This window comes from Orbicella faveolata, unplaced genomic scaffold, assembly GCF_042242905.1.
Source record: "Orbicella faveolata isolate gen_17 unplaced genomic scaffold, um_ofav_v1 contig_14, whole genome shotgun sequence".
NCBI classification, from domain to species: Eukaryota; Metazoa; Cnidaria; class Anthozoa; order Scleractinia; family Merulinidae; genus Orbicella; species Orbicella faveolata.
The window spans coordinates 15,809,594-15,833,976 of record NW_028301541.1 but is presented as its reverse complement, the minus strand read 5'-3'; the positions used below and the strand labels follow the sequence as shown (position 1 = coordinate 15,833,976).

At 38.3% G+C, this 24,383-nt stretch overlaps 3 protein-coding genes and 1 pseudogene across 4 annotated transcripts in view; 3 read left to right on the top strand and 1 right to left on the bottom strand.

Annotated features, from left to right (window-relative positions):
* LOC110046813 (usherin-like) overlaps positions 1–24,383 on the top strand; it is a 260,713-nt pseudogene that overhangs the window by 103,978 nt on the left and 132,352 nt on the right. The gene's annotated exons all lie outside the window — the stretch shown is intronic.
* Positions 1–24,383, top strand: part of LOC110066095 (neogenin-like) — a 31,164-nt gene that overhangs the window by 4,919 nt on the left and 1,862 nt on the right. Inside the window, exons 4-10 of the mRNA XM_089287565.1 lie at positions 13,854–14,168; positions 14,321–14,388; positions 17,277–17,505; positions 21,179–21,463; positions 21,875–21,977; positions 22,611–22,843; positions 23,805–24,032. Coding sequence (XP_089143691.1) covers positions 13,854–14,168; positions 14,321–14,388; positions 17,277–17,505; positions 21,179–21,463; positions 21,875–21,977; positions 22,611–22,843; positions 23,805–24,032 — 1,461 coding nt within the window. The remainder of the gene's footprint in view (positions 1–13,853; positions 14,169–14,320; positions 14,389–17,276; positions 17,506–21,178; positions 21,464–21,874; positions 21,978–22,610; positions 22,844–23,804; positions 24,033–24,383) is intronic.
* On the top strand, positions 1,491–2,883 carry LOC149114200 (uncharacterized). Its single transcript, XM_089287624.1, has one exon. The coding sequence runs from the start codon at positions 1,562–1,564 to the stop codon at positions 2,330–2,332; it is 771 nt and encodes a 256-aa protein (XP_089143750.1). The 5' UTR covers positions 1,491–1,561; the 3' UTR covers positions 2,333–2,883.
* On the bottom strand, positions 6,708–7,830 carry LOC149114199 (uncharacterized). Its single transcript, XM_089287644.1, has 2 exons — positions 7,716–7,830; positions 6,708–7,530 (listed from the first exon to the last, which is right to left on the bottom strand). The coding sequence occupies exons 1-2, from the start codon at positions 7,828–7,830 to the stop codon at positions 6,719–6,721; spliced, it is 927 nt and encodes a 308-aa protein (XP_089143770.1). The 3' UTR covers positions 6,708–6,718.

The following is a 24,383-nucleotide window of genomic DNA, read 5'->3' as shown; positions in this document are numbered from 1 at the left end:
CGTGTTTTCTACATTTCCCTCGTGCTCTCAAATGCTCGTCGTTTTTTATCACAGTGCAATACACGGCTTAGGCTTCTCCACTTGCTGAAGTAAATAGCCAACTGGTCTGCCTCCTGCCAGTTGGGATTTTTGTCAAGTTTCCGTTTAATTTACAATATTTGTTTGCTTTTGTCAGTGTCTACAGCAGTGCTAAACCACTTCGACTCTTAAATTAAGTGATTTATTTATTTTGTTTTATTTCATTTACAGAATTGTTGCTGACAATCTTGACTTCAGTCTCTCAGCTAGAATCCAGACCAGTAAGTTCCGGAATCAGTCAATTCATTGGACACATCACCTGGCTATTCGCGATAGGATTATACTAGACCCCAGCTCAGGCCCATCTGTCTTCCCTACAAAAGGCCAGTGCAAGATTGCAGATCTAGAGCTTTCGGAATTACTACCAAATGTAGAAAGTAACCTTGCTGTGGAGAGTGATTTTCTTGTCTTGGTTACACGAATGGTTGTAAAGTTTGTGCCAGCTTTTACAATGTTCAGGGATGTAGTCATTCACCATACTCCTCACCAATATAGCCACGAAATGGCCAGAAAGTCTGATGTGGTAAGAATTATTTGTAAAATAGGACAAGAATGGTTTTTTTTTTTCAGAACCTTACCATTTTATTTACCCAGTATTTTACCAACTTAATCCATTACCTTGTCCAGTTTATCAACCTTACACTTCACAACAAAAATGATTGATAACTTTATAAATTTTATACATTGTAAAAATTCATTCAGCAAAGTTTAAAGGTAAAAATGAAGCAACCCATGACTTAAACAATTGAAAAATAATTGATGTAGTAGGTAGCCTACAGCAGTTGCAACTGGTGTCTCAGTTCACAGGTATTCAGTAGATTAAAGAAGTAGTTATTGGTTGTGGAATACATAATTATGTTAATTTAGTTGTTTATTCTCAATATATTTGAAGTGTTTCCTTGGTTTGGAATTCTACAATACAAATATTTCTGGTGAGATGGCACAGTACTTGATGTCTGTCCAAGAAAAGTATGTGCCACAACTGACCCAAGGTGATAGCAAGATGATTCTTCAACCAATCTTTTTGGATGGTGACCAGTTAACTGAGGAAAGGGCTAGGAATGTTCAGTGGGTGTTTCAAGATGATGATGATCAGTTTGATAGACTAGGGGGGTTGGATCCCACTCATGCAGACTGGCATGCCAAGGTCAATTTATACAAGGTAAAAAATCTGTCATTCCCCCTTCATGTTATTATCAGATGTATTGTCATCATCATCATCATCATCATCTTATGCCTGAGATAATTGGAGAGAGTTAATTTTCTTGTCTGGATTTTTAAATAAAACAAATGGATGACTAGTATGAAAGTTTACATCAAATTTTAAAAAGAAAGAGGGTATTTTCAGGATTCCTATATTTCTATGGAGAAATTATGCCAAAAACTTTTAAGTGGTCAGCGGTTGATTGGTCAGCGGTTGGTGTACAAGATGGCGGCAATTTTGTGAGCTCTGCCAAAACTGTTGTATCTTCAGTATTTTTTTATGTTATATGTTGTTCTAGTCGCCTTAATCATGTCAGTAATTACAGCGGAGGCTTTGGAAGCCATCCTTGACAAAAAATTAGCACCACTGAATCAGAAAATTGAAGATGTTAATCTGTCCATGTCCCTCATCAACGAGAAATACGAGCATATGCTTAAGAAATTCTCTACCTTTGATGAAGAGAGGAAGGAACTTACTAATGTGAACCAGGCCCTTAAAATGGAACTTCAAGCGACCACTAAGAAACTGCAAGATTTATCTGCGGCCCATAATGATCTAGAGCAGTATGTTCGAAGGGAATGTGTGGAAATTCGTGGTATACCACTTCCAAGTAGCCAGTCAAAGGAGGATACAAATAAAATACTTCTTAAAGTCGCTAACCTGATGGATGTTGATATCGAAGATCGAGATATCTCCATAAGTCACAGACTCAGGAACAGCGAGTCTTACAAAGGGAAGGGTAACAAATGCCCACCAATTATTGTCAAGTTTGTGCGAAGGATAACCAAGGATAAGTTTTATAAAGCCCGAAGGAAGTTAAACGATCTTTCAACTAAGGATCTTGGTTACCCAATTGCCCAGAGAATCTTCATCGCAGAGAGTCTCACCCAGAAAAATAAGGAGCTCTTCAAGGAAGCTTACCAAGTGAGGAAGGACAAACAGTTCAAGTATATTTGGACTTCTTCAGGGAAAATATTCTTTCGTAGAAATGATACCAGCCCTGTCCTCCCAATAATGGGCATGAATGACCTTGTAAAGATCAAGGGATGAGCTTACTTTTCATCGCATTCTTCATCGTAACTCAAGTCATCTCCCAGCTAAGTATAGCTTATATATTAAGTTTACTTTATGAATAGTAATTTACAAAGTAGGACCCAAGAATATAGTCTATTACCTCGCCTGGATATAAGCTCATCAAAATCAAATATACCTTATTTAACCAGATCTGATATAGATCTACATATGCCATGTGAGCTAAACTTTAACTATTATACTTCTGAAACTTTTAATAATGACAATGACAATGACATTATTGAATGCTTTAATGGGAAAAATTCCTTCTCAGCACTAAATTGTAATATTAGGAGCCTTTCTGCCAATTTTGACAATCTTGTAAATCTGTTATCTGAATTAGCCTTTACATTTTCCTTGATAGGTCTCACTGAAACCAAAATTAAACTTAATCAAGATCCTATAGTAAACATTACGTTATCTGGTTATCATTATTTATCACAAAAGCTCAACAAGCTAACCGTCTTCGATCCCGAACCCATGCCAGCAGCTATTGACTTGTTTCAGAAGTTGAATGGAGACAAGTTCTTTTCGAAGATCGATCTTAGCAAAGGATACTGGCGAGTTACAATACCAGAAGTAGATATTCCTAAGACGGCCTTTGTTACCCCAGATGGTTCCTATGAGTTTCTGAAGATGCCTTTCGGCATGGTGAATTCTGCAGCTACACTGAAGCGTGGAATGAAGAAATTGCTCAAAGGCATGAAGAATGTCGAGTTTGACTGGGATGATATCCTGGTCCACACCCGTACATGGGAGGATCACCTTAAGATCCTCCGAAAGCTGTTTAGGCCCTTAGCTCAAGCTGGCATGACGATTAGACCGAGCAAGTGTATCTTTGGTGTTGACAGCATTGATTTGCTCAGCTATCAATTGCAGCAGGGTTTGATTGGTCTCCATGAGGATAATGTCGCCAAAATCAGAAAAGCTTCGAGACCAACAACCAAGAAGCAGGTTGGTTCCTTTATGGGACTGGCAGGATATTACCGAGATTTCATCCCAAACTTCGCTGCTGTTGCAGCTCCCCTTTCTGACCTTACACGAAAGGGTCAACCAAGTAAAGTGGAGTGGGGTGACGCCCAGGAGAAAGCCTATCGAACCATCAAGATCCTTCCCACTAGTGATCCAATCTTGCGACTACCAGATCCTGAAAAGACCTTTGTTCTAAGAACGGATGCTTCAAACTACGGGATCGGTGCAGTTCTGATACAAGAGCATGGAGGCAAATTGTTTTCTATCTGTTACGTAAGTAAGAAGTTGAGTGATGCAGAGCTTAATTATTCTACGATAGAGAAAGAGTGCCTAGTAGTCGTGTGGGGTATCAAGAGATTCCATATGCATCTGTATGGTGTGCGCTTTGTACTACAGACCGATCACGAGCCTCTCAAGTATATGAACAGTGCAAAGTTCACTAACAACCGGTTGATGTGGTGGGCTATGTTCTTACAGAGTTACAATATGAAAGTGGAAGCTAATAAGGGATCAGACAACGTGGGAGCTGATTAACTAAGTCGAGTGCTGGAGTAAGCTCATTGCTGGAATAAGTGTATACTGCCTATCCACATAGACAATTTTTGGTTGTTATGCAGAAATTTTGTAAATTTCTTCTCAAAGAGGGGGTTATGTTACGAAAAATTGTCTAAGTCAATTTCTAGAACAATCTAGAACCGGATGTCATTCAGCCGTGACCGATTTGTATAAGAACATTCCAGAACATTCTGATCCTTATGTAATTACTCAGATTAGAAATTGTGTCAAACTACTTAATTTAGTTCCAAATAGAAGTTTCTAGAACTTTAAGCCTCATGTATATTAGAGCGAGAGGTTCTGCTGTAAGAGAGATTGATTCAAATTTGAAGAAGCTTAGTGCTGTAAATTCGCGAAGTTACCTTACGGAAATAAATTAGTTTGTTGCTCTTACCGGCGATCCTGAGTTCTGTCTGGAAACAACCTTGCTCTACAGCAATACTCGTAACACCCACCTTTGCTGAAGATATCATCAAATGCTTGTTATTTTAAGATAGGTTATTTGAGAAAAATAAACGTCACGCTAGTGGCCTTATTTACGCCAGAAAGTTGTTTGCTCGCAGTGTTTGCTTAACTTATTAAACGTGCTTCAGCAAACGAGCGCGACGAGAGCAGTCCCCAAACCCTTCCGAGGAGTAAAATGGAACGAGATAAAATGTTGTTTTCGCAATAGTAAAGGTACCAATTAATTATAATTTCCTTGTTTATTTTCTATCTTTTTAATTCAGGCATCACCAAAAGCAGCATGGAAGTGAGTTAGTTACCACTAGTAGTAATGCAAATGATGCCACAAATCCAAAAGAGAAGGAAAGCAAGGAGGATTATAAATTCAATTACCACAAAGCAAAGATGCGCTTTGGCCTCCTTCTAGCTGACCTCAATGATTCCATCCGCGAGGGGGATGGAAAGCGTCTCGTCAATTTGTACAAAATTGCGGTTCTGCTGTACAAATACCATGGCCATACAAAGTATGCTTATACTACCCTCCTGTTCTTGACCAAGGTAAAGTCAGTCTTACCAGCAGAAAGAGCAGAAAGCTTAATTGCAAACAGATTTTGCAATAACCATGGCAAACCTGGCAAAAACATTTCTATGGATTTGTTCCTTGAACACGAAAACAAATCTGTTAAGTCCTACACTGATCTCTTAGGGTCCAACTTCAAAGAGGAGTCAGCCCAAAGAGTAGCCAGGGCAACCGGAATCAGATTTTGTTTAGTGTTGATGTGGACTGCAAGGAGTCCAAAGAAGTCGCCAATCGATCACAAACTGATCCAACAGAAGCTGTTCAGCAAGTCGAGGCTGACCTGTTAACTCAAGATGTTTTTATTTACACTCCAGGGAGAGAGGGCTATCCCTCCTTTCCAAAAATTAGTGCTAACCTTGTGCGTGGTATGGACTATAGGGACTTGTACCAATGGATACGAACCAGGCGAGATAAATGGGCTAAAATTTATGAGCATTAATTTTTTATTCTCTTATGGTCTCCTACATGAGAGATGAACAGGTACCAATAATTTACAGCTTGTTGTTTGTTATTACGAAAAATTGTTATATTTGCCATAAATACATGGTGCACCGACAACATGGTAACAAAACTGTCTGTTAACAAAAGTGATTAATTTTTGGATCCAATTATTTATAAGTGGTTGTTTCTAGGTAGCGTAAACTGCCGCTTAAAAGCCCTGGGCTTATACAGCTTTGTAAGGGCTTTTAGATGGGCTTATAAAGGTGGTGTGGGGGGGGGGGGGGGGCCCTTAGTTTTTCATACTGGTAGATAAGCTTTAAATCATAATAAAAAAATTCAAAACAAGTAAAGCTAATGGAGTTGGGGCTTGTATCCAGGGGGGCTTAAAACCGATGTATTTTCTGGTTTACAGTTAGGTGGGCCTATATCCTGGGGGGGGGGGGGGGGGTTAAGTGGGTTTTACAGTACACAGGTACAATTAACAAAAAATTGTTTTAGTTAGCTTAAATACATGGGGCCCAACAGGATGGCTGTGCACAATCTCGGTTCACAGTTTGTTAGCATAAGTGAATCAATTTTGCATCAAATAATTTACAACTAGTTATGTGTAACTATAGATGTAATATAGTAACAACAAATTGTTATATTTAGCTTAGAAATACAACGTCCCCCAAGAGGATAGTTGTGAACAGTCTGTGTTTAAAGTCTGTAACAAAAATGAATCAACTTCTGCTTCAAATAATGTACAACTCGTGCGTAATACCGAAAAATATGTTATATTTAGCTTAAAAACATTCTGGCCGTCCAGGATTGCCGTTCACAGTGTACTTAGAATCATTGATTTTATACCTCGAATGGTTTTGGATACCGTGAGAAAGCATGATAGAAAATAACAAATATATGGTACAAAAGTATGTAATAACTGATTATGCATGAATTACAGATAGTTGGAAATACACACTTTCTTCACTCCATTAAAAATGACAAAATTCTGGATTTTCACTGCCACTGTCTGAACTGTCAAAATATTTCTCTAAATAATGGCTGTTGTCATCTACATTGGATTCTGAGTCAAACAATAAACTATCCACTGTGGAAATTAATAACATTGTCATCAGCTTCAGTGTAAACAATGTCTCCAAATATATCTTGGAAAATGTCTAGAACAAAATGAGCATGTGCAGTAGAGAAAACTGGGAGTGTTGAAATAATATCATCCAAATTAAAAATACTGGCAGCATTGCTAACTATCTCCTTGATAAGTTCATCCGTAAAGGCATGGGTTGATCCTAACAGTGTTGTTGTACCATTGTTCAAAAATGATTGAAACTCCTTCAATGCCTCCTCCAATACTGATTCATCTTCTTTGGAAATTACCCGTGTTTCCCTTGGCTGACTTTCCTTTGCACATTTTGCAAATGGAGTGTCCTCACAACTGCAATCTTCATCATCGCATCTGCATAAGGTTTTGCAGTTTGAGCAGCAATTGTGCAATGGGGATACACTCTCAACCGGTACATCAAGTGCTGCATAAAAGCTTTCCTTAAGCAGTCCTTTGTTCTTGCAAAATTCTTAACGGCAGTCCCGTATTGTGCTAGTTTTTGGCCAGATGTTATAACAACATTATAAGCCTGCTTCCCATCACGGCCAGCACGACCAGATTGTTGAACACGATCAATTATGCTCCGAGCTGGGCCCAGGTGGATCACGTAGCGAACATCAGGAAAGTTCACCCCCGTGCCTAATGCTGAAGAAGCAAGCACAATCCGGACATTTCCAGAATTAACTTTAAATGAATCCATTACTCTTTCTTTGTACTTCTTTAACGTCATTGAGTGAAATATTCCAATTATTCTGTTGGCTGGTGTCTTGGGCTGGCCTGGCACAAACACATGATCCTGGAGCATGCGAAGTAGGTAAACAAACACAGCTGCAATTTTATTGTATGTGTTGCAGAATATGATAGTTTTTGGGGTAGAAGGTCCCTGTTTCTTTGCAAGGTCTACCAGCCACATCAACTTGTCCAGTTCTTCTGCTTTTTTCACCAGCTCCACATGGTACATTATGTTTTTCCTGTCAGGACTCACCAGTATTTCTTTCGTGTTTACACTCATGCATAGCAGCTTCTTTATTTCGCCTGCCAACTTTTTGCCAGCTGTTCCTGTCAAGGCCAGTATTGGTGTTCCTGTTAAAATAAAAAAAAAGTTTTGATAAGTGCAGGAAATTAAAACCTTTCTACTGTGTGTGAGAAGTGTGACCTCAATGTATTTCAATGGCTCCACAGGCAATGCATAAATGTCATATCCTGCATAGTTGGGAAGTCGTTCACGTAAAGGAACTAAAACAGTTAAACAGGATCATGAGCCTTACCTTGTTTGCAAAGTGATCTAAGTGTTGCCAAATTACCATAATCTTTTCGGAAGGCAGGCATCCGTTTGTTTCTCTTCGTTTGATCGGTCCCCCTGACAGACAAAGAAAAAATCATAAAAGAGGTAAACAAGAAGCGAGTACATGAACTTTACTAAAAATTGCACAAATACATCGACCAACACACGCTCTCAATACATCACCGAGAATATATAAGCTCAATCGTTATAAATGTAAGTATATCTATTTTTTAAATCTTACCATGATTCGACCGTGTGAGATTCATCGACAAATACCATTTCGATTTCGGGTCCTTCGTGCTCAGATTTCAACAAATCTTGGAATTCTTTTGACAGGCATCGCTTGGCAGAACAAAAATGAAGCGGCACTTTCGTTGGGAAATATCTGCCATGCATTTTGGATCGTTCTCCTTCAAATTAACGGCAGGAAGGCCAAGCTTTGTCAGCTCCCCGACTTGTTCCTCGACTATGCTGTTGAGCGGCGAAATCACAAGAACGCTCGCATTCGAGTTTGAGGATTGCTTTGCCAAACAAAACACTTGATATATCAAGCTCTATCCGAAGCCTGTTGGCAGAATCGCGAGGACATCATCGCCTGCGAGAAGCGATTCCAAAGCCCCGATTTGCTCCGGTTTCAAGGAATCTATGTTCGGAAATCGAGATAAACAGTCCTGTAAAACGTCACCCATCGTAATTATTGAAGCATTTCGAGTGTTGACGACCCGTTGACATCTGGTTGTCAACGCTCCGGCATTAGCCAATCATATTTTTGCGTTGTGAGAGCAACGCATAATTCAAACTCTTGGGCTTAGGCGGTAGTCCCTCCTTTGGCGTTCTTCTCGCCCCCAGGATCTCGCGCAGCCGTTCTTCTCGCCTCCAGGATTTCGCGCGGCCATTTTTTTCTCGCGGTTTTTTTTCGCGTCACGCACGACGGACTAAGCGAAAGAGGGACTACTCGTGAGTGGGGGACGGCCAAAAGCGGATGACTCGACGGGATTCCAATTTGGCTTATGACAGATTACACACGGGCTTGGTAGATGACGAGAACCGATATTACAGTTTTAATAAATTCCTGGAATGAAATGACACAAGATGATTCCGCACTGTCATTTGGTCAATTTTATTTCCATCACATTTTAACGTTCAGTCAGACAACTTTAGTTGCGTCTTTGATAAAAATCTTATGCCTACTAACTCGTTTATTATTGTCAACAACAATGACGCAATACATAATTAATTGTAAACATTTGCCATCTTTCATGGGTCTTAATATAACAAACATGCTGTCATGGGAAAATTTAAACTGACAACACACACGATAACGAAGTCATAAAATTTGGTGGTTATAGCTCGAATTGTTTAAAAGCTTGACCAAGTTCCAGCCAAAGTCAAGACAGTCTAAACGGCGGTAGCGCAGTACAGCTGTTACCACCTTCATCTGTGACCGCCTGACTAAACTAATGCATGATTTTAAGCAATTATCGAAATAAATTCAAATATTAATATACATATATATATATATATATATATATATATATATATATATATATATATATATATATATATATATATATATATATATATAGTTAAGTGTAAGATGAGGCGTCATGAAGCAAACTTCTAACTGTTCCGGCTTTTAATGTGACGTTTCGGCCTTCGGCCTTCTTCAGATTGGAACAATATTTACAAGTTAAAAAACAAAACGTTAAAAATCCTCCTATATGATGAACAGTGGTAGCAAGACTTCAATTCCTCGTTTTATTGCGACAACGCTGTTTCGTATGGTCAAAGAATGACCACACTCATCAGGCAATATCAACGAATGACCGTTGAATTTCACGAACTGGCAATTAAAAGCTAACTTTAGGCTGCTATGAGATATAAAAACAGTTGCTATGATATGGAAAAACAGATGCTATATGGCATTGAAAAACTGGCAATAAAAAGCAGTTGCTATGGGATTTAAAATCTGAAATTACGTGTTACTTAAAGATTGCGTTACTTGGTCACAAATTTCTTGAGTAGGTATCTGTTTCTGTGGGGGCACGCACTTGCTAGTTCGTTTCGCTTGTTTAAAGTACACAAACTCTTCTTACAGATAAAATCTTAAAAGTTGTTGTCACTGACTTAAAAATCTTAAAATAGACGTTTCGACTAAAATACTATAACCTTCTTCAGTGATGAAATGAATGTTAATGGCGTCTAAATGTAAATGAGATGTTTATAAGAATGTGAGGAGCTCGCTAGGGATTATTTTAGCATTTTGTAAATGTCTGGAATATGCGCGTGGTCATTAATTGAGTTCGGTTCGCGAATGGAATGCCACGCTTCCAAGAACAATCTACGCGACCACAAGGGACAGCGGTCTATGACCTTGACATTATTAAAATCAAATGCGTGGTTGTTTTTCATACAGTGTTGCGCCAAAAGAGAGTTCTTGTCACATGTGAGGACGGCTCTTTTATGTTCTTTTATTCTGGATCTCAGTGCTCTGGATGTTTGACCGATGTAAAGTTTTTCACAGCTTTTACAATTGATTTTATATATGACACCAGTTGACAGGTCTTGATCAAATTTGTCCTTCGGTTTCCTCAGGATCGAACCAACCGTTTTGACGGGTTTATGAGCAACATTTACGTCGAATTGTCCCAAAGTTCTTGCAATTTTTTCAGAGATTCCTTGAAAATATGGCAAAGTAACAAAGCCTCTGTGGCTTTGAAGCTGATTATTTTGGTTATTTCTGATTATTTTGATTATTTCTGATTATTTTTATTATCTCTTTTGGCGCAACACTGTATGAAAAACAACCAAGAATTTGATTTTAATAATGTCAAGGTCATAGACCGCTGTCCCTTGTGGTCGTGTAGATTGTTCTTGGAAGCGTGGCATTCCATTCGCGAACCGAACTCAATTTATGACCACGCGCATATTCCAGACATTTACAAAATGCTAAAATAATCCCTAGCGAGCTCCTCACATTCTTATAAACATCTCATTTACATTTAGACGCCATTAACATTCATTTCATCACTAAAGGTTATAGTATTTTAGCCGAAACGTCTATTTTAAGATTTTTAAGTCAGTGACAACAACTTTTAAGATTTTATTACTATGCCTGACTACAACTACAGTATCTTCTTACAGATGATCACAAATTTCTCAAAAAGACATAAATTACATTTGTTACTAATGTTGCTATAAGGTCTGCACTGCTTGATGATTCTCCACTTGATGATGAAAGGTTTTTTGTTGTCTTTGAGTGTCCAAATGTGTTTAGATAGCTCAGTTTCGTTTCTCTTGTTTTGGTGTCGAAAGGATGCTGTGTGATTCCTGTAGCGCTCTTTAAAATTTGTGGCGAGGCCCACGTATGATTCTGATGATGCTTGTGTTGTGGTTGTGGCTTGGCAAACTACATTTTTGTGAGGCATTTTCCGTCCAGCGGGCATTGGTCTTTTTTTCTGCAGTTGCATTCTTTGACGTTTGTTTGTTTTGACCTAAATTTTCAAACGAAATTGAAATACAATGCCACGTGGAAGCGGAACAATTTACAAACCATAACAACGCTGACACTTGATATTTTTATTGAAAACAGCTCACGTTTGGTCGATGGATTTCTTAATTCTTGTAAACGGCAGAAGAGTTTATTCGTTTATTATTGTATTTAACTGTTACCCGCTGACTGGAGAGTGCCTGTGTGGTAAAGTCGTCACAGAAAAAAAAGAAGTACGACGTCTTCTAATTTTTTTACCCGTCAGAAATAATCACATTCGTCGAAATTAAATAACACTTTCAAACTGTGGTGTTGAGCAATTTTAAGACGTTCCAGGTATTGAGGCATGTCTAACATTTACCCTTACTAAACACGTCCTTGACTTAATACGTGAGCTAACATTATTATTGTGGAAATGTGAAAAACATTTGCATACAAATCTGTCAGACGGTTATTAATGAGCGGAAGATAATTGTTAGAATCATGTGATCGACAGAATTAAGAACTAAATGCACGCTAAAGGGAAGAAGGCTGCCCATCCAGTTCCTAGGATGGATTTCAAAGCATTTTTTCCATTCTTCTTCCTTGTACCTCTCGCTCAGGCAGGTTAGTTGTTTTATGCAGTTTCACGACGAATGCGCTACATCATTGTAAGGCGTTTTGATATTGTCAAATTTACATCGATTATGTACTTGTGTGAACGACGGTATTTCTGACGGATTATATATTGCCTCGTAACTTTTGATGAAAGCTTTATTGGTGTCGGTGAGCTTCCGGGTCCGCCAGTATAGTGTATAAAAAGGAACAGAAGTCCCCGAAGAGGACATGTGGTTACTGGACAGTATAACTAACTACAGTGGTGCAAAAGCAGTTACGGAGTTTTGGTTTTATTGCAAAGTATTGTTTTAAAATTTGACTGGTCGAAATATATGTTTTCTACATCAGTATACGCAACATTAGGGACCTTGATATACGAGGACGGGAAGGCCACGACGGGAGTGGCACTGGACGCGGGAACCTGTCTCGTCGTATTGCCAAAGACAAAATGCTTGGGAAGTGTATTTTCAACATTTTCATATAGGACGGCGACGTCAATAGCTTGAGCTTCATAAAAGCTTCACAAAACCAATGAAACTCTTTAGCTTCTTTGCAATGAGCCTGGATTCTGTAGCCTGTTTCTATATTTAATTGGTTATCTCCTGGGTATTTCTATGCTAGACATGCGTCGACTACGATATACATGTACAAAGTGACAAACTGGCCTAAGCGCAAAGTGAAATGAAATTCATGCTAATGAATGTTGATTCACGAACGATATCTAAACTCAAAGTAAATCGGACAAAAATCCTCGAGAGAGTGTCATTCAATAACGTTATGTGGAGAGCCACTGGGTGTCTAGCACGAATCAGCGACGCTGCAAATGTTAAGTCCTGCCTCAAGCTGCGGCCTTCCGCTGATTAGGATTACGGCTCCATCTTCAACTCTAATCGTTCCATCATCTAATACATTGTTTATTTATTTATTAGTTTTTACTTTTATATTCCAATGTCGCATGTAGCTTCATTCAAACATTCCGATGGTACATTCAAGAAAGCCTCTTCGATAATTGAAAGCCTTAGTTGGAGAAAATCTCTTCCAAATGGAACAGGCAAACGGGCGGCTCTGGGACCAAACGCTATGTTTAATATGTCTGACATTTGAAATCGCCTCTACTAGATGTTCTGAAACAGATATCACTCGTGGTTTTTCGTGAAATGATGTCATCTACAATCTGCTACTCATGGCAATACCAACAACTACTTGTACCTGGAACACTCCATTTCGTAGAGGAACTTTATAACTATTCTGCTTAGCCATTTTAATTTATTTCAGGCCACGAGAGTCGGAAGTAGGTTGAATTCCAATTAAATTTATATGCTCTGTCACTGACTATGTTCAGAAGGGTTTGTTAGAGCTTTTCGTTTTTCGCGCCCTTTCACAAAAACCAACACTTCTAAATTCCAATTTGCTCTCTAAATATTCCATGGTTGCTCATTCTTATTCATTTGCAATTCAACTTCATTTTACTGGATGTTTGATTAACTGCAATAATTGCAGTTGTGCCAGAAGAGACAATAATTAGTGTGTAATAACAGTCGTTGAACGAAGACAGTGCCTGCTGACATGCCAGTACACTGCTTTGCCACCGGTGTTCGAAATGCAGTGGGAAAAAGATGGAACTGTGATTGCAAGAAATTATAGTGCGGAAAATAGTGAATCACGAGAGACCATTCCTCAATACAAAGATTACCAATTCAAATAAAATTGTGAGGGTTTTTGTTTCTTCTAGGACTCTTAGTTCATGGTTTCTCAAAGCAAAACACGCCCTGAATAACAACTGATTTTGTATCTGATGAAGTACAAACGTCATTAATAACGAGACCGTGATATCATCAGTAAAAGTGAAAAAAAAAAAAAACTGGTTTTATTTGTTTGCCGAGACTAATTGCCAGTAGAAATTTCAGAACATTTTTCTTTTCACTTGTACCTTGTACCACTTGTACCTATTTCTACCTTTTGGGTAATTGCTAATGAGCTTGAATTGTACATTTGAATGGTTGTTGAGAAGTGTATATCTTATTAACTCTACAGTGGGACCAAACCCACCATTGAATGTGTCAGTTGACTCAAAGAGCTCACGAGTGGTGAATATTTCCTGGATTGCTGATTTTGATGGGAACAGTGTAATTCAGAACTACACAGTGAAGATAAGTAGAGATAATGAACAGTTTGTAGATGCTCTCTGTCAAGGGTCCCTATCAGATAGTTCCTGTGTGGTGGTCAGTACAAGTGCTTCTCTTGGAAACCTCTCACCTTGGACATTATATTACTTTAAAGTGTTTGCAAGAAACAAGATTGGCATTAGTGATGAGAGCTCTGTGGTGAATGCTACCACAGATGAAGAAGGTGCTGTATGCAAACAATGTAGTTGTTTCAATGTTTACGTAACATTTGTATCATCCTTAAATTACTCAGGTGCTGATATTTTAATGATGAGGTGAATCAGTTCAAACTTTTGTTACTGATTACTAAAGGCATGGTGTAATTCCTTTTTACAGTTCCAAGTACTGCTCCAATCTTTGATGTGACTGTTGTCAATTCCACTGCCGTTAATGTCTCTTGGCAGGTATTGTAATGATACACGTATTGGACTAAGCATGAGGTCTAAGTAAGGTGACTGGGTCTCAAGTTAGCCTTTTTGCATGTTACCCTACTGAAATACAGTTGAGGTTCATAGTCACACAAAAAAGGATGAAGTCAACATCCAGCCATCTTGAACAAAAAAAAAAGACTAAAATGGTCAATTAATGATGGCATTACAGAAGAACACCATTAATATAGGATATGCAGTGGAATCCCGAGTTTTGGAACCTTTAAGGGAAACGAAAATTGGTTCGAAAAATCGGAGAGTTCAAGAAATCGGGGGTAAAATTACAGCTTTTGACTGAAGAGGGGAAACGACTTTCGGTTCGAGTCATCGGGAGGTTCGAAAAACTAAGGGTCCGAGAAATCGGGATTCCTCTTTGTAGGATATGATTTATCTTGTGTGCCTGTGTAGCTTCCCATAATTAAGTTAACTTTGCAGTGTTTAATTCCGACTTGATCAATGCCATTTGATGGGTAGCTATGGAGAAAACTGTTTGTGTGGAATCTCACTGAAGACAGTAGATCCTCAATTAGGACAAAAATAAATCAGGTTGACCCAAATATTTAGTTGTTTGAAAGAATAAAGGCTTCTTTCAAGTTGAGGAGCATAGAGAATGTCGGCAATATTTTGTTACGTGAGTAATGAATTAGCGCTCTACAGCCCAGGCCAATACACTAAATGTTCCCTCGTGGACAGCGAATCACATTACATGTACATCAGTGTTTCACATGGCATCTTGCAATCTCAGTCTTATTACTGAACAGTTCAAACAAAAATCCCAGACATTGAAAGTACTTTCCGAACTCCTGATGTGATTGACAATGATTGCTTGAAACAATTGACCTGAATTGATATGAACCCTGCACAGAACCCAAAGAAACCTCAGCATGAGATCCATCATGCAATATTTAAGTCTGCTATTGGTGTATGTGTTTATTACAAAAAAATCACTGTTCGTGTTGCCATGTTTTTTCTCAATGCTTTTCATTTCTTTTTATTATTACCGTATTTAACAAATAAAGAAACCTCCACTGTGCTCTGTTCTAGCTTGTAAAGCCATCAGGAAGCAGTAGAGCGCGAAAGAAGTGCAGGGAAAACACGAGAAATAATCGAGTGCTTCCCCTTCCTCTATCGTGTTTCACCGCTTCTTCCGTGCTTTACAACAGAACAGGGCAAAGTCAAGGCTTCTTTATTTGTTTTATGATAAAGAATCCATTAATTTTCCCATACATTCAGCTAATCTTTTCAACCAAACTTTATTTTCCAAACGAAGAAAAGTGGCCTGCATCTGTTCTCTGAGGAAGCACGCTCAAATAAGCCAATCACAATCCTTATTAGAATTTCTCAAATAATTTCATTGTCTAATGAAAATGCGAAATGCTGAGCTGTATTTGAAAGGAGCCACAGTTATTTACGGCTTCAGCAAGATTGCCCGAACTAACGTCAAAGTTGAAAAGACGAAACCGCTCATATCGTTGAAAGCTTTTTTATTGTTGATTACATTCATCAAGGTGATTCCTCAGAATTGAATTGGGCATCCCTACTTCGCACGATTTTCGCGTCACGAGCACGTGTACATTAGCGCGTGCACATACAGTACACAACCTCGAGAGATTTCCTTAAGCTAAGCCCGACAGCGAAATAAATCCTCGTTTCTTCTTATATTCTTTATTACGTAATTGCGACGTGTAATTTATCATCTCCAAGAGAAACGTTTTTCAAAAAAATCGTTCGGAAGGAAAATATATACAGCTAAAAGCGTGCACAAAACCGTTACATGAGGATGCAAATTATGACCTTGAAAACAACGTCTTCAGAACGTTTAGAGTCGATTTCGTTTAAAACAGTGTGAATGTTCCAGAAATTGTATATTACATTGTTCCAAATGGTCGAGACTTTCTACTTATTAAGTTTTTCATGAAATATTTTCCGCTACCGAAAATGGAACGTAAACCGATGAAATAACGCTCATGATTAGGCATAAATGGGGTAAGATTGGCCCATCATATCGCTTTTGCGAGCATGGTGACCTATCTTTTTTATTGTATTTTTTTGAAACAGTGCTTGGTAGGGAACGTTCAGAGAAAGTTTTTTGAAACAAAAACAAACGTTCGCCAGTTTTTATTTCTGAGGAATCACCTTTATGTTACAACCATGACAGACTGCACACTAACGGGAAGGTATTTTACATGAAATCGGAAAGGTTTAGAATTATAGTACCTGCCTGTTCAAAACTGATGAATTCTTGAAGTGTGGGATTAACCTGGTTTGCTAATGCCTACTGTTCAAAACACATTTTGTTGCGCTGGCGCGTTGAAGGCATCTGCACAAGTTCATGCGATCTGAAATTACCGGGATAAACAACGGTCCTAGATTAGTCATCCTGAAAGACATAGGCAGGCGAGCTCCATAAACTTAAACGAAACCAATATTCGCTAATGCAGCGACACAATGTGCAGTAGTTTTCTAAAGTAATTATTTTAATGGATCGTTTATGATAAACTAATGTGTTCCACTATCTATTCACGGAAAACGTGTGGACCAAAGTTAAGGATTTACAGTGTAGTTTCGTTTTTCAGGTTGCCTTCGTGAAAGTTTAACTTAAATTGTCCACCAAATATTAAAAAAAAATATATACCTAACACCAAACTGATTTCTTTGTTGTAATATTAAAAAGAAACACTTTTAAAGGCGAAATTAATTCGTGAGCGGTCAGTCCATCTTAGTGGTCCGTATTGCAAAATTCGGACCATTCAGGAAACCATTCAGCATTTTCCGTTTCAATGCCATGTTTTAACAACTCATGTTACTAGTCTTGGTTGTTGGTAACTTTGAGTGGTATATTGTTATCAATGGTCATTATTTAGGTGCTGACGAGAGAGCAAGCCAGAGGAGAAATCTTGGGTTATTACGTTTTGTACAACATAAAATGTAATCCAACATTGGCAAATAGAAAGGTTGATGGAAAAGAAACCACTTCGTACGTGATATCATCCTTAAAGGAGTTCACCTCGTATGAGTTTGCTATGCAAGCTTTCAACAGCAAAGGGGTCAGTCAAAAGAGCTCAGTCTTGGAGAAAAGGACAGACGAAGATAGTAAGTTTATCTGATTTTGATATTTTGTTATATCACACATACAGTAATATTGAAAGTGAAATTTGCTAAGGCAAGCCAATTTTCCCTCAATTCCATGCGCTGTTCGTAATTGATTGGCATGCTGACTCAGTCAATCAGAATCTCGTAGTTATATCATGGATAGCGGCAACAGCAACTCATGTACTGTGCTCCAGTTCTTGTTTTCAACCTTAAATTACAATCAAGGTTTAAATCTCAAGCGTTGATTGGTATATATTTCAAAGACTAGGTGAATCAATTTGATTGGTTTGCATAATTAAAACGTTTCAGCTTTTTTGCTTTATAAGCAAGAACACAAAACTTCCAGGACCAGGATATAAACCCCATATAACGTTTTTGCGATATGCCTTAACTCATTGCCTTAACCGGCCGTGACGAACGTTCGGCCTTTGTTCCGCTACTGACGTCACCGCGTTTGACCAAAATTGGCATCACTTATACAGTACTCAAATTCTGCAGGAGGAAAAGATCTTTCCAATGATAACAGATCAGAGGTTTCGAGACCATTGATCCAGAAATATGCACGAAAATACTCAGAAGTTTGAGCAAAAAACTCGGAACATAATTTCCCTCAACTACACTTGGCTACCCCATGGTAAGAATTTTCCGTCTCGATAGTAATTTCTCGGGAATTCTTGAACTGGAAGCAAGCCCAGTAGAAGGCTAACCACTGCAACAAAAAGATAAGAAAAGGAGAAAAAAGGAAAGGCGAAAAGAAATAAAAAAGCCCGAAAATCCTAAAGTCGCAGGTTTCTGCACATGCCCGAAGAAAAATGTCATAGAGTCTGATGCTATTGGAAAGAAAGGCATACTGTCATGTTGCAAATGTCTTTTTGAGTAGATTGCAGCTAATTTGGCTCATGTCCAGACTAAAAATGTCCGAAATGCCCCAAAAATGCATTTTTGGCAAAAAGTTCCGCGTTTCAATGGGTAAAAGTTCTTAAAGTAGTCAAGCTTTCGGATTCAGCACACTTTTGGAATGGGTACAACTTTCTAGGGTCGTTACGTTGACCTTACCATGATAAAGATTTATACATACTCTTTTGAATCATTAATCTTTATTTTAACTAGAAATTGTGTCAACTGTAAACTGAAGATACAGAGAACCGCTACATAAAATTGATTATTTTGTGTCATTGCAGACTTTAGATCTTCCCGTAGTTTCAGGACTTTTTCTCAGTGTTTAAGCTTTAAGCATAATATAGAAAGAAGAGGTTTATTCTTAGTTTTAAGGAGATGCTGACAGTTCTGAAACTAAAAGGACAAAGCTGATTGAAAACATCAGACAGCGGAGCCTAATATGATTATTTATTAGGTGTTTTCACTGGTTTTGGGGAATTGCTGCTTCCAGAACTTTCCTGGGTAATTAAAGTAATTTTAATGGATCTTTCACTCCTCACGGGAAGATATGAACTCAATTAACTGACCTCGCTCCCGATGTGTGGTTTCCCGATGTGTGAGCTATATAGCTCAGTTGGTAGAGCATCGCACCGGTATCGCGGAGGTCACGGGTTTGAATCCCGTTGAAGCCCTGATTTTTTCAGGCTTCTTCTTTCCAATTGCTTAAATTGGAAAATTAACTGCGATGATCATTCTTCACTTTCTTTTAATGGATCTTTTCAGCGATCCGGCGGTCATTTTGAATTCTGTTCATCCCAATACCCTATTGGGATGCTTTGGGGGCGAATACATATTAATTTGCCCCCTTAGAATCCTACAATAGCTATTTGAAACCGTAGAATTTAAAATGGCTGCGGTATCGCCAAAAAGGTCCTTTGTTCAGTTCTTTCTTTGCTTGCTTGTTTCCTTGATTCATTCTTTAGCCATTTGCACCACACTATTGCGTAATTATTTCAGACTTCCCTAATAGCGTCGTAATAGCGTTCTTGTTGTTTCTCTCTTTTTTTTCTCTTCTTTTCCTTTCTTTTTATGTGAGCATTTGTGCTCTCTTGCTGATCTGCAATTCATTTTCATTTAACACTGATGTCCACTGGCTGCCTGGCTCCGCTAGCCCCTATGATTACTCCAGGCAGCCAGTACTCTAATTTTCATTATCGATATTTTTGTACAATTAGTATTATAGTGTGAGAGAGTACAAATAAAGATTGTTAGAAAACAGTCCTAAGAAAATACGCGCGCTAATTGGTTGAAAATTGCGTTTCTATTTAACAATTAAATTATGAGCTCGAGATTTCTATGAGGAGATAGTTGATGAGGCCGAAATCCGAATCAGCTGTCACCTCATAGAAATCGAGAGCGAATAATCTAATTGTTTCAGTAGAATTCTAACTGAAATTTGCTTCAAATAACGATTCCAAGTATTTCTGGTCTTAATATTAAACTTCTCGCTTCACAGAATTCGCGCCGACTGAGCAGTCAATTTGACATTTTCAGTTGTGTGCCTGCGCTTATCAGTTTCTTTTAAAATATTCGATTTTTTTTTTTTTTTTTTTTTTTTTCGGTCTTCTCAGGAATTTAATTATCCTTTTGTTTTTAAATGTTCTTTCAAAACTTCGGAGAAACGAGTAAACGTTGAAATTTTAACGACCACACCAAACCACTGAACACTAATTAGATTATGAGCTCGAGATTTCTATCGCGTGATAGTTGACGTGGGGGCAGCCCGAGTCAACTATCACGCTTAGAAATCGAGAGCGAATAATCTAAATGTTTTAGTATAAATCTGCTAGTCGTTCAAAACTTTCATCTAAATCCTCTTCACAGACGCTTCGAAAACACAAAGAAGCGGCCCCCAGCGCACGCTGCTACGTTACTCACTATCTATCACAGAATAGAACGCGAGTAGCGTAGCCAATCAGAGGACGGCATCCGTGATAGAACGCTGGTAGATTTATACTAATGGCTGATACTGTACAATGGCTCAGCCAATCAGATCTGTTATCAGAGCACAATACAAATGCAACATCAAGATACCTTTCTGCAATCAACCGATGCATTTTACGTATTTTCACTACTTACAAAGTTGGCTTTTGTTTCGGGAAAAGAAATCGGCTAGCAAGTAACCAAGCGCCGTGATAAAAAGGAGAAAGGATTTTTCATTCTGCTTCTTGTTATTCCAGCTAATACGGTCACGCGAAATAAACAGGAAATAATTCGATTCGAAAATGAAAGTCAATAGACTTTCTATGCTGTTGCCTGGTGTAGATTATATTCATATCTTAAGTTAAAATCATCGATAAAGTTATCAACTCATGCCCTTAACTAAGGTGAAGATCATGCAGAAAAGTTGGCCATACGGTTATACTCCTGTACAAATCACTGTCGCCATTGAAAACAAACAATATACAAGTCGATAACAGATAAAGGTAATAACCTGCGTGAAAGCTTAGTGGCCTTCAGGACGGACACACAGTCTTGAACAGAAGAAAACTATCTTACAGGAAAATTCGTTTTTTTTATCATGATCAAGATTTTTAAAGAAAAACAACATCTTAAATGGAATGGTATACCATAAAATACGTACATAGACAGTCCCTTTGCCTTAAATACCATCGGTACCGGGAGGCGTTCTTGCCTAATGATTTAACATAGTAGTAGTTTATCTCAATATAGCAACTGGTATTAAACCTACCTGCACTCAGTTTACAAAAGCTCAAATTGTTGTATGTTGCAGTACCTTCGAGTGCTCCTGTACTTATCTCTGTAAAGGTACTGAACAGTACTAGTGTCGAGGTGGAATGGCAGCCAGTTCCTGAAGAGTTTACACATGGTATCATTACAAAGTACGTCATATTCTACACAGCCGAGAGAGGGACGGGCGAAAAGGAAGTACCTGCATCGCTTCTGAAAGCGGTCGTAAATGGGCTTAGTCAGTCTACAACATATTTATTTCGAGTTAGGGCTGAAACTGTGAAGGGTGCAGGTCCAAAAAGTGATCCCAAAAGTGCGACTACTGAAGGTAAAGATATATATGCTTTTCATAAACACGGCAAATAGCAATTACCAGAAATTCAGCTGTATAGTAAAGCAGTAAAAGCAAATGAACAATATTATTTTGAAATTGAGCGAAACATCTAAATGGCAGTAATTAACTGAAGGTGGACTGTTCAAACGAAATGATAGAAGAAACACCCGTGGGAGTATTATCCACGGTAGAGTTGGGTACTATGTCTAAAAATTACTTTAGAGGAGTATGGCCCATATGGAGGATTAAATCTCTCACCCTTCGTCAATGTACGTTGGATGTTGGCTTAGAAAAACGATCGACTTCCAAACGTAAGTTCCGGCCGAAATTATACCTTGCCAGATAGTATGTTAACGTTTTAATCATTTAAAATACCTATACCTATATCAATATGTTGTTTTTCAGACCCACCGACCGCTCCGACGCTTCCCGATAGCAACATTGGAACAACAGAAGTGTCTGTCCCCTTTAAAACTAAGAAAGAGTTGAGTAATGGCAAACCTGTCAGGTCAGTGGCGGTCACGGAACTCGTTATTGAGTTTCTAGCACCTAAATCCAAAATCAACGGTGTGGCTGATTGTACTGTAGCTATAGTAACCTGCTAAGTCAAGTAAATGACCAAATCGTTTTCAGCATCAATTTTGTAGAAACCTGATAATAGTGGTGGTAATTTGCACGATATTACATATGGTCCTACAAAACAAAGGAAGTACTCCCAAAAATAGACAGAATTCATAGCTTTCTATCTTCTTTAGTACCTTTTGAGTCTTAAACCTCAAAAAAATAAATAAATAAATAAATAAATGCATAAAAATAAAATTAAAACAATTTCAATATATACGTTTTAAAAGGAAGCCATATATGTCAGGGAATATATTAATAATTTAGCTGAGATTCGTAGTAATGACCTTTTTATCTTCATAGCTTACTGGATACATTTATGCTAAGTAGTTCTGTAGTAGCCTTTTAGTAATGTAATGTATTGTACTTCGATGTAAGTAAATGTTGTTATTTATTAACAAAACAAACAAACAAACAAAAACAGCGGTAGTGACAATCCGTCAAAGTATGACTGCTACAAAATGCGGTATACTATTGCCAGCCACCTTATGTGAAAACAAGTTACTACACTCTTTTACAGCTTTTATCAAATGATCGTCACACCCTTAACTGACGGACAGAACCTAGGAAAACCATCGGACACACAATACGTTAAAGTCATGCGAAATTACGATAACCAAGTGAAAGGAGAACCTTATATTACGGCTGAGTTCGCCAACGATCAGTCAAGGACATCATTTGCTGTTGGTGACCGGAAGTATTATTCCCGAGATGGTGTTACTGAAGCTAAGAGAAAGCGCAGAGAAACAACATGTGAGTCAGTTCACACCTAATGGCGTTCTAGAAATAAGGACGGTCTACATCCATTTATAAGAACGTATATATTGACTTGGAAGCATGCTAGCTAAAATTTGAAATATTGACCCCCAAAGTTTAAGTCAAAAACCAAAAAAACTGAAAATTGAAACAAGTTTTTATAGACCTATGTATTGACTTGAGAGCATGATGGTTAAAATTTGAAATTTTGACCACCAACGGGTAGGTCAAAAACCAAAAAAAAACAAAAAAACAATTGAAACAAGTTTTTATTGGGAAAAAATGAAAAGAAAGCCTAGAACCACAGGTTTTCATAAATGATCTGCTTTGGGTTTAAATTGATCAGAGTTATCAGAGATCGTAATTGGCATAATATACGTTTATTGCAAAGTAGCAAAGTACCACACCCTTATCAAAATAATCTTTCAGACGAGCAACGAGCACGTGTCCCCTTAGAGAACATAAATAGAGATTTTGTTAATAGACTCCAAATATATAAAAATTTCTTCCCAAATCTTCAAAGTTTATGCATCCTTTGGAATAACATTTTTGAAACATTTTGAAAACCATAGTGAACTTTGAGAATGTATGACGCCACTGTGGCCTAAGTTTGGACAATCCCCGCTTAATATATAAAATAATTTATAATAGATAAGTTTAATAATTTGGACTTAAACAGTAAAGACTGAAACCGTTTGTTTGCTGGCTTGCTTGTTTTGTTGTTTTTGTTGTTGTTGTTGTTGTTGTTTGTCTTGTGTTGTTGCGACTTCAATGCCATCATTTCTGTTTCTTCCACCAGCACCTGAAGGGTCCCTTTAATATATAATAGTCAAGATACATTTTTTTCCTAGACTTGGGAGGGCTTCATTTCTCTCCTAATACTTCATTTTGTCAGTACTCATACGAGCACGCACAGAACTGATTTAATCCCGAGGTGCCTCTCCGCCTTTTCTTTCAGCTTTCATAAAGTATCAAAACGGAAAGCTTGAAAAAGGCACACGATACGCGGTCTTTCAACGGTCTTTTGACGAAGATGGTGATTATGAAAATGAGGGATTCATTACGTTTACCACCAAAGATGATGGGATCCCGACAACAACTTTGATATTGTCAATAGTAGTTGGTTTACTTGTTCTTGTGATCTTGGCCGGTGGGATTGTAATGTGGCGTCGGTTGCATCCTAATGGTGAGTTTTAACTTTTGTATCTGTATACGGTTCAACCCCTATTAAAACGGCCACCTTCGGGAAACTCTCATCGGTACTTTGATTACTGGCCGCGTATTATATAGGGATTGACGTTTAATAGCTGGCCGCTTGATAGGGTTTCGACTACAGATAGTTGTGATATGGTATTTGGTAGATTAGCTTTCTTGTTTCACCTAGCAATATCGTAAGGGAAGGAAGGCAGGCAAACAGGCAGAGAGGGAAAGAGGGAAGGCAGGTAGGCATGCAGGGAGAGAGGGAAAGAGGGAAGGATAGCAGTTGAGCAAGAGCGCCAGAGGGAAGGAAGGGAGGAGACAAGACAGGCAGGCAGGC

Coding starts and splice junctions, on each gene's coding strand:
- LOC149114200 (XM_089287624.1), top strand. CDS start 1,562: ATGTTATATGTTGTTCTAGTCGCCTTAATCATGTCAGTAATTACAGCG.
- LOC149114199 (XM_089287644.1), bottom strand. CDS start 7,830: ATGATTTTTTCTTTGTCTGTCAGGGGGACCGATCAAACGAAGAGAAAC. Junction 7,531..7,715: donor TAGATCACTTTGCAAACAAG/GTAAGGCTCATG, acceptor TTATTTTAACAG/GAACACCAATACTGGCCTTG.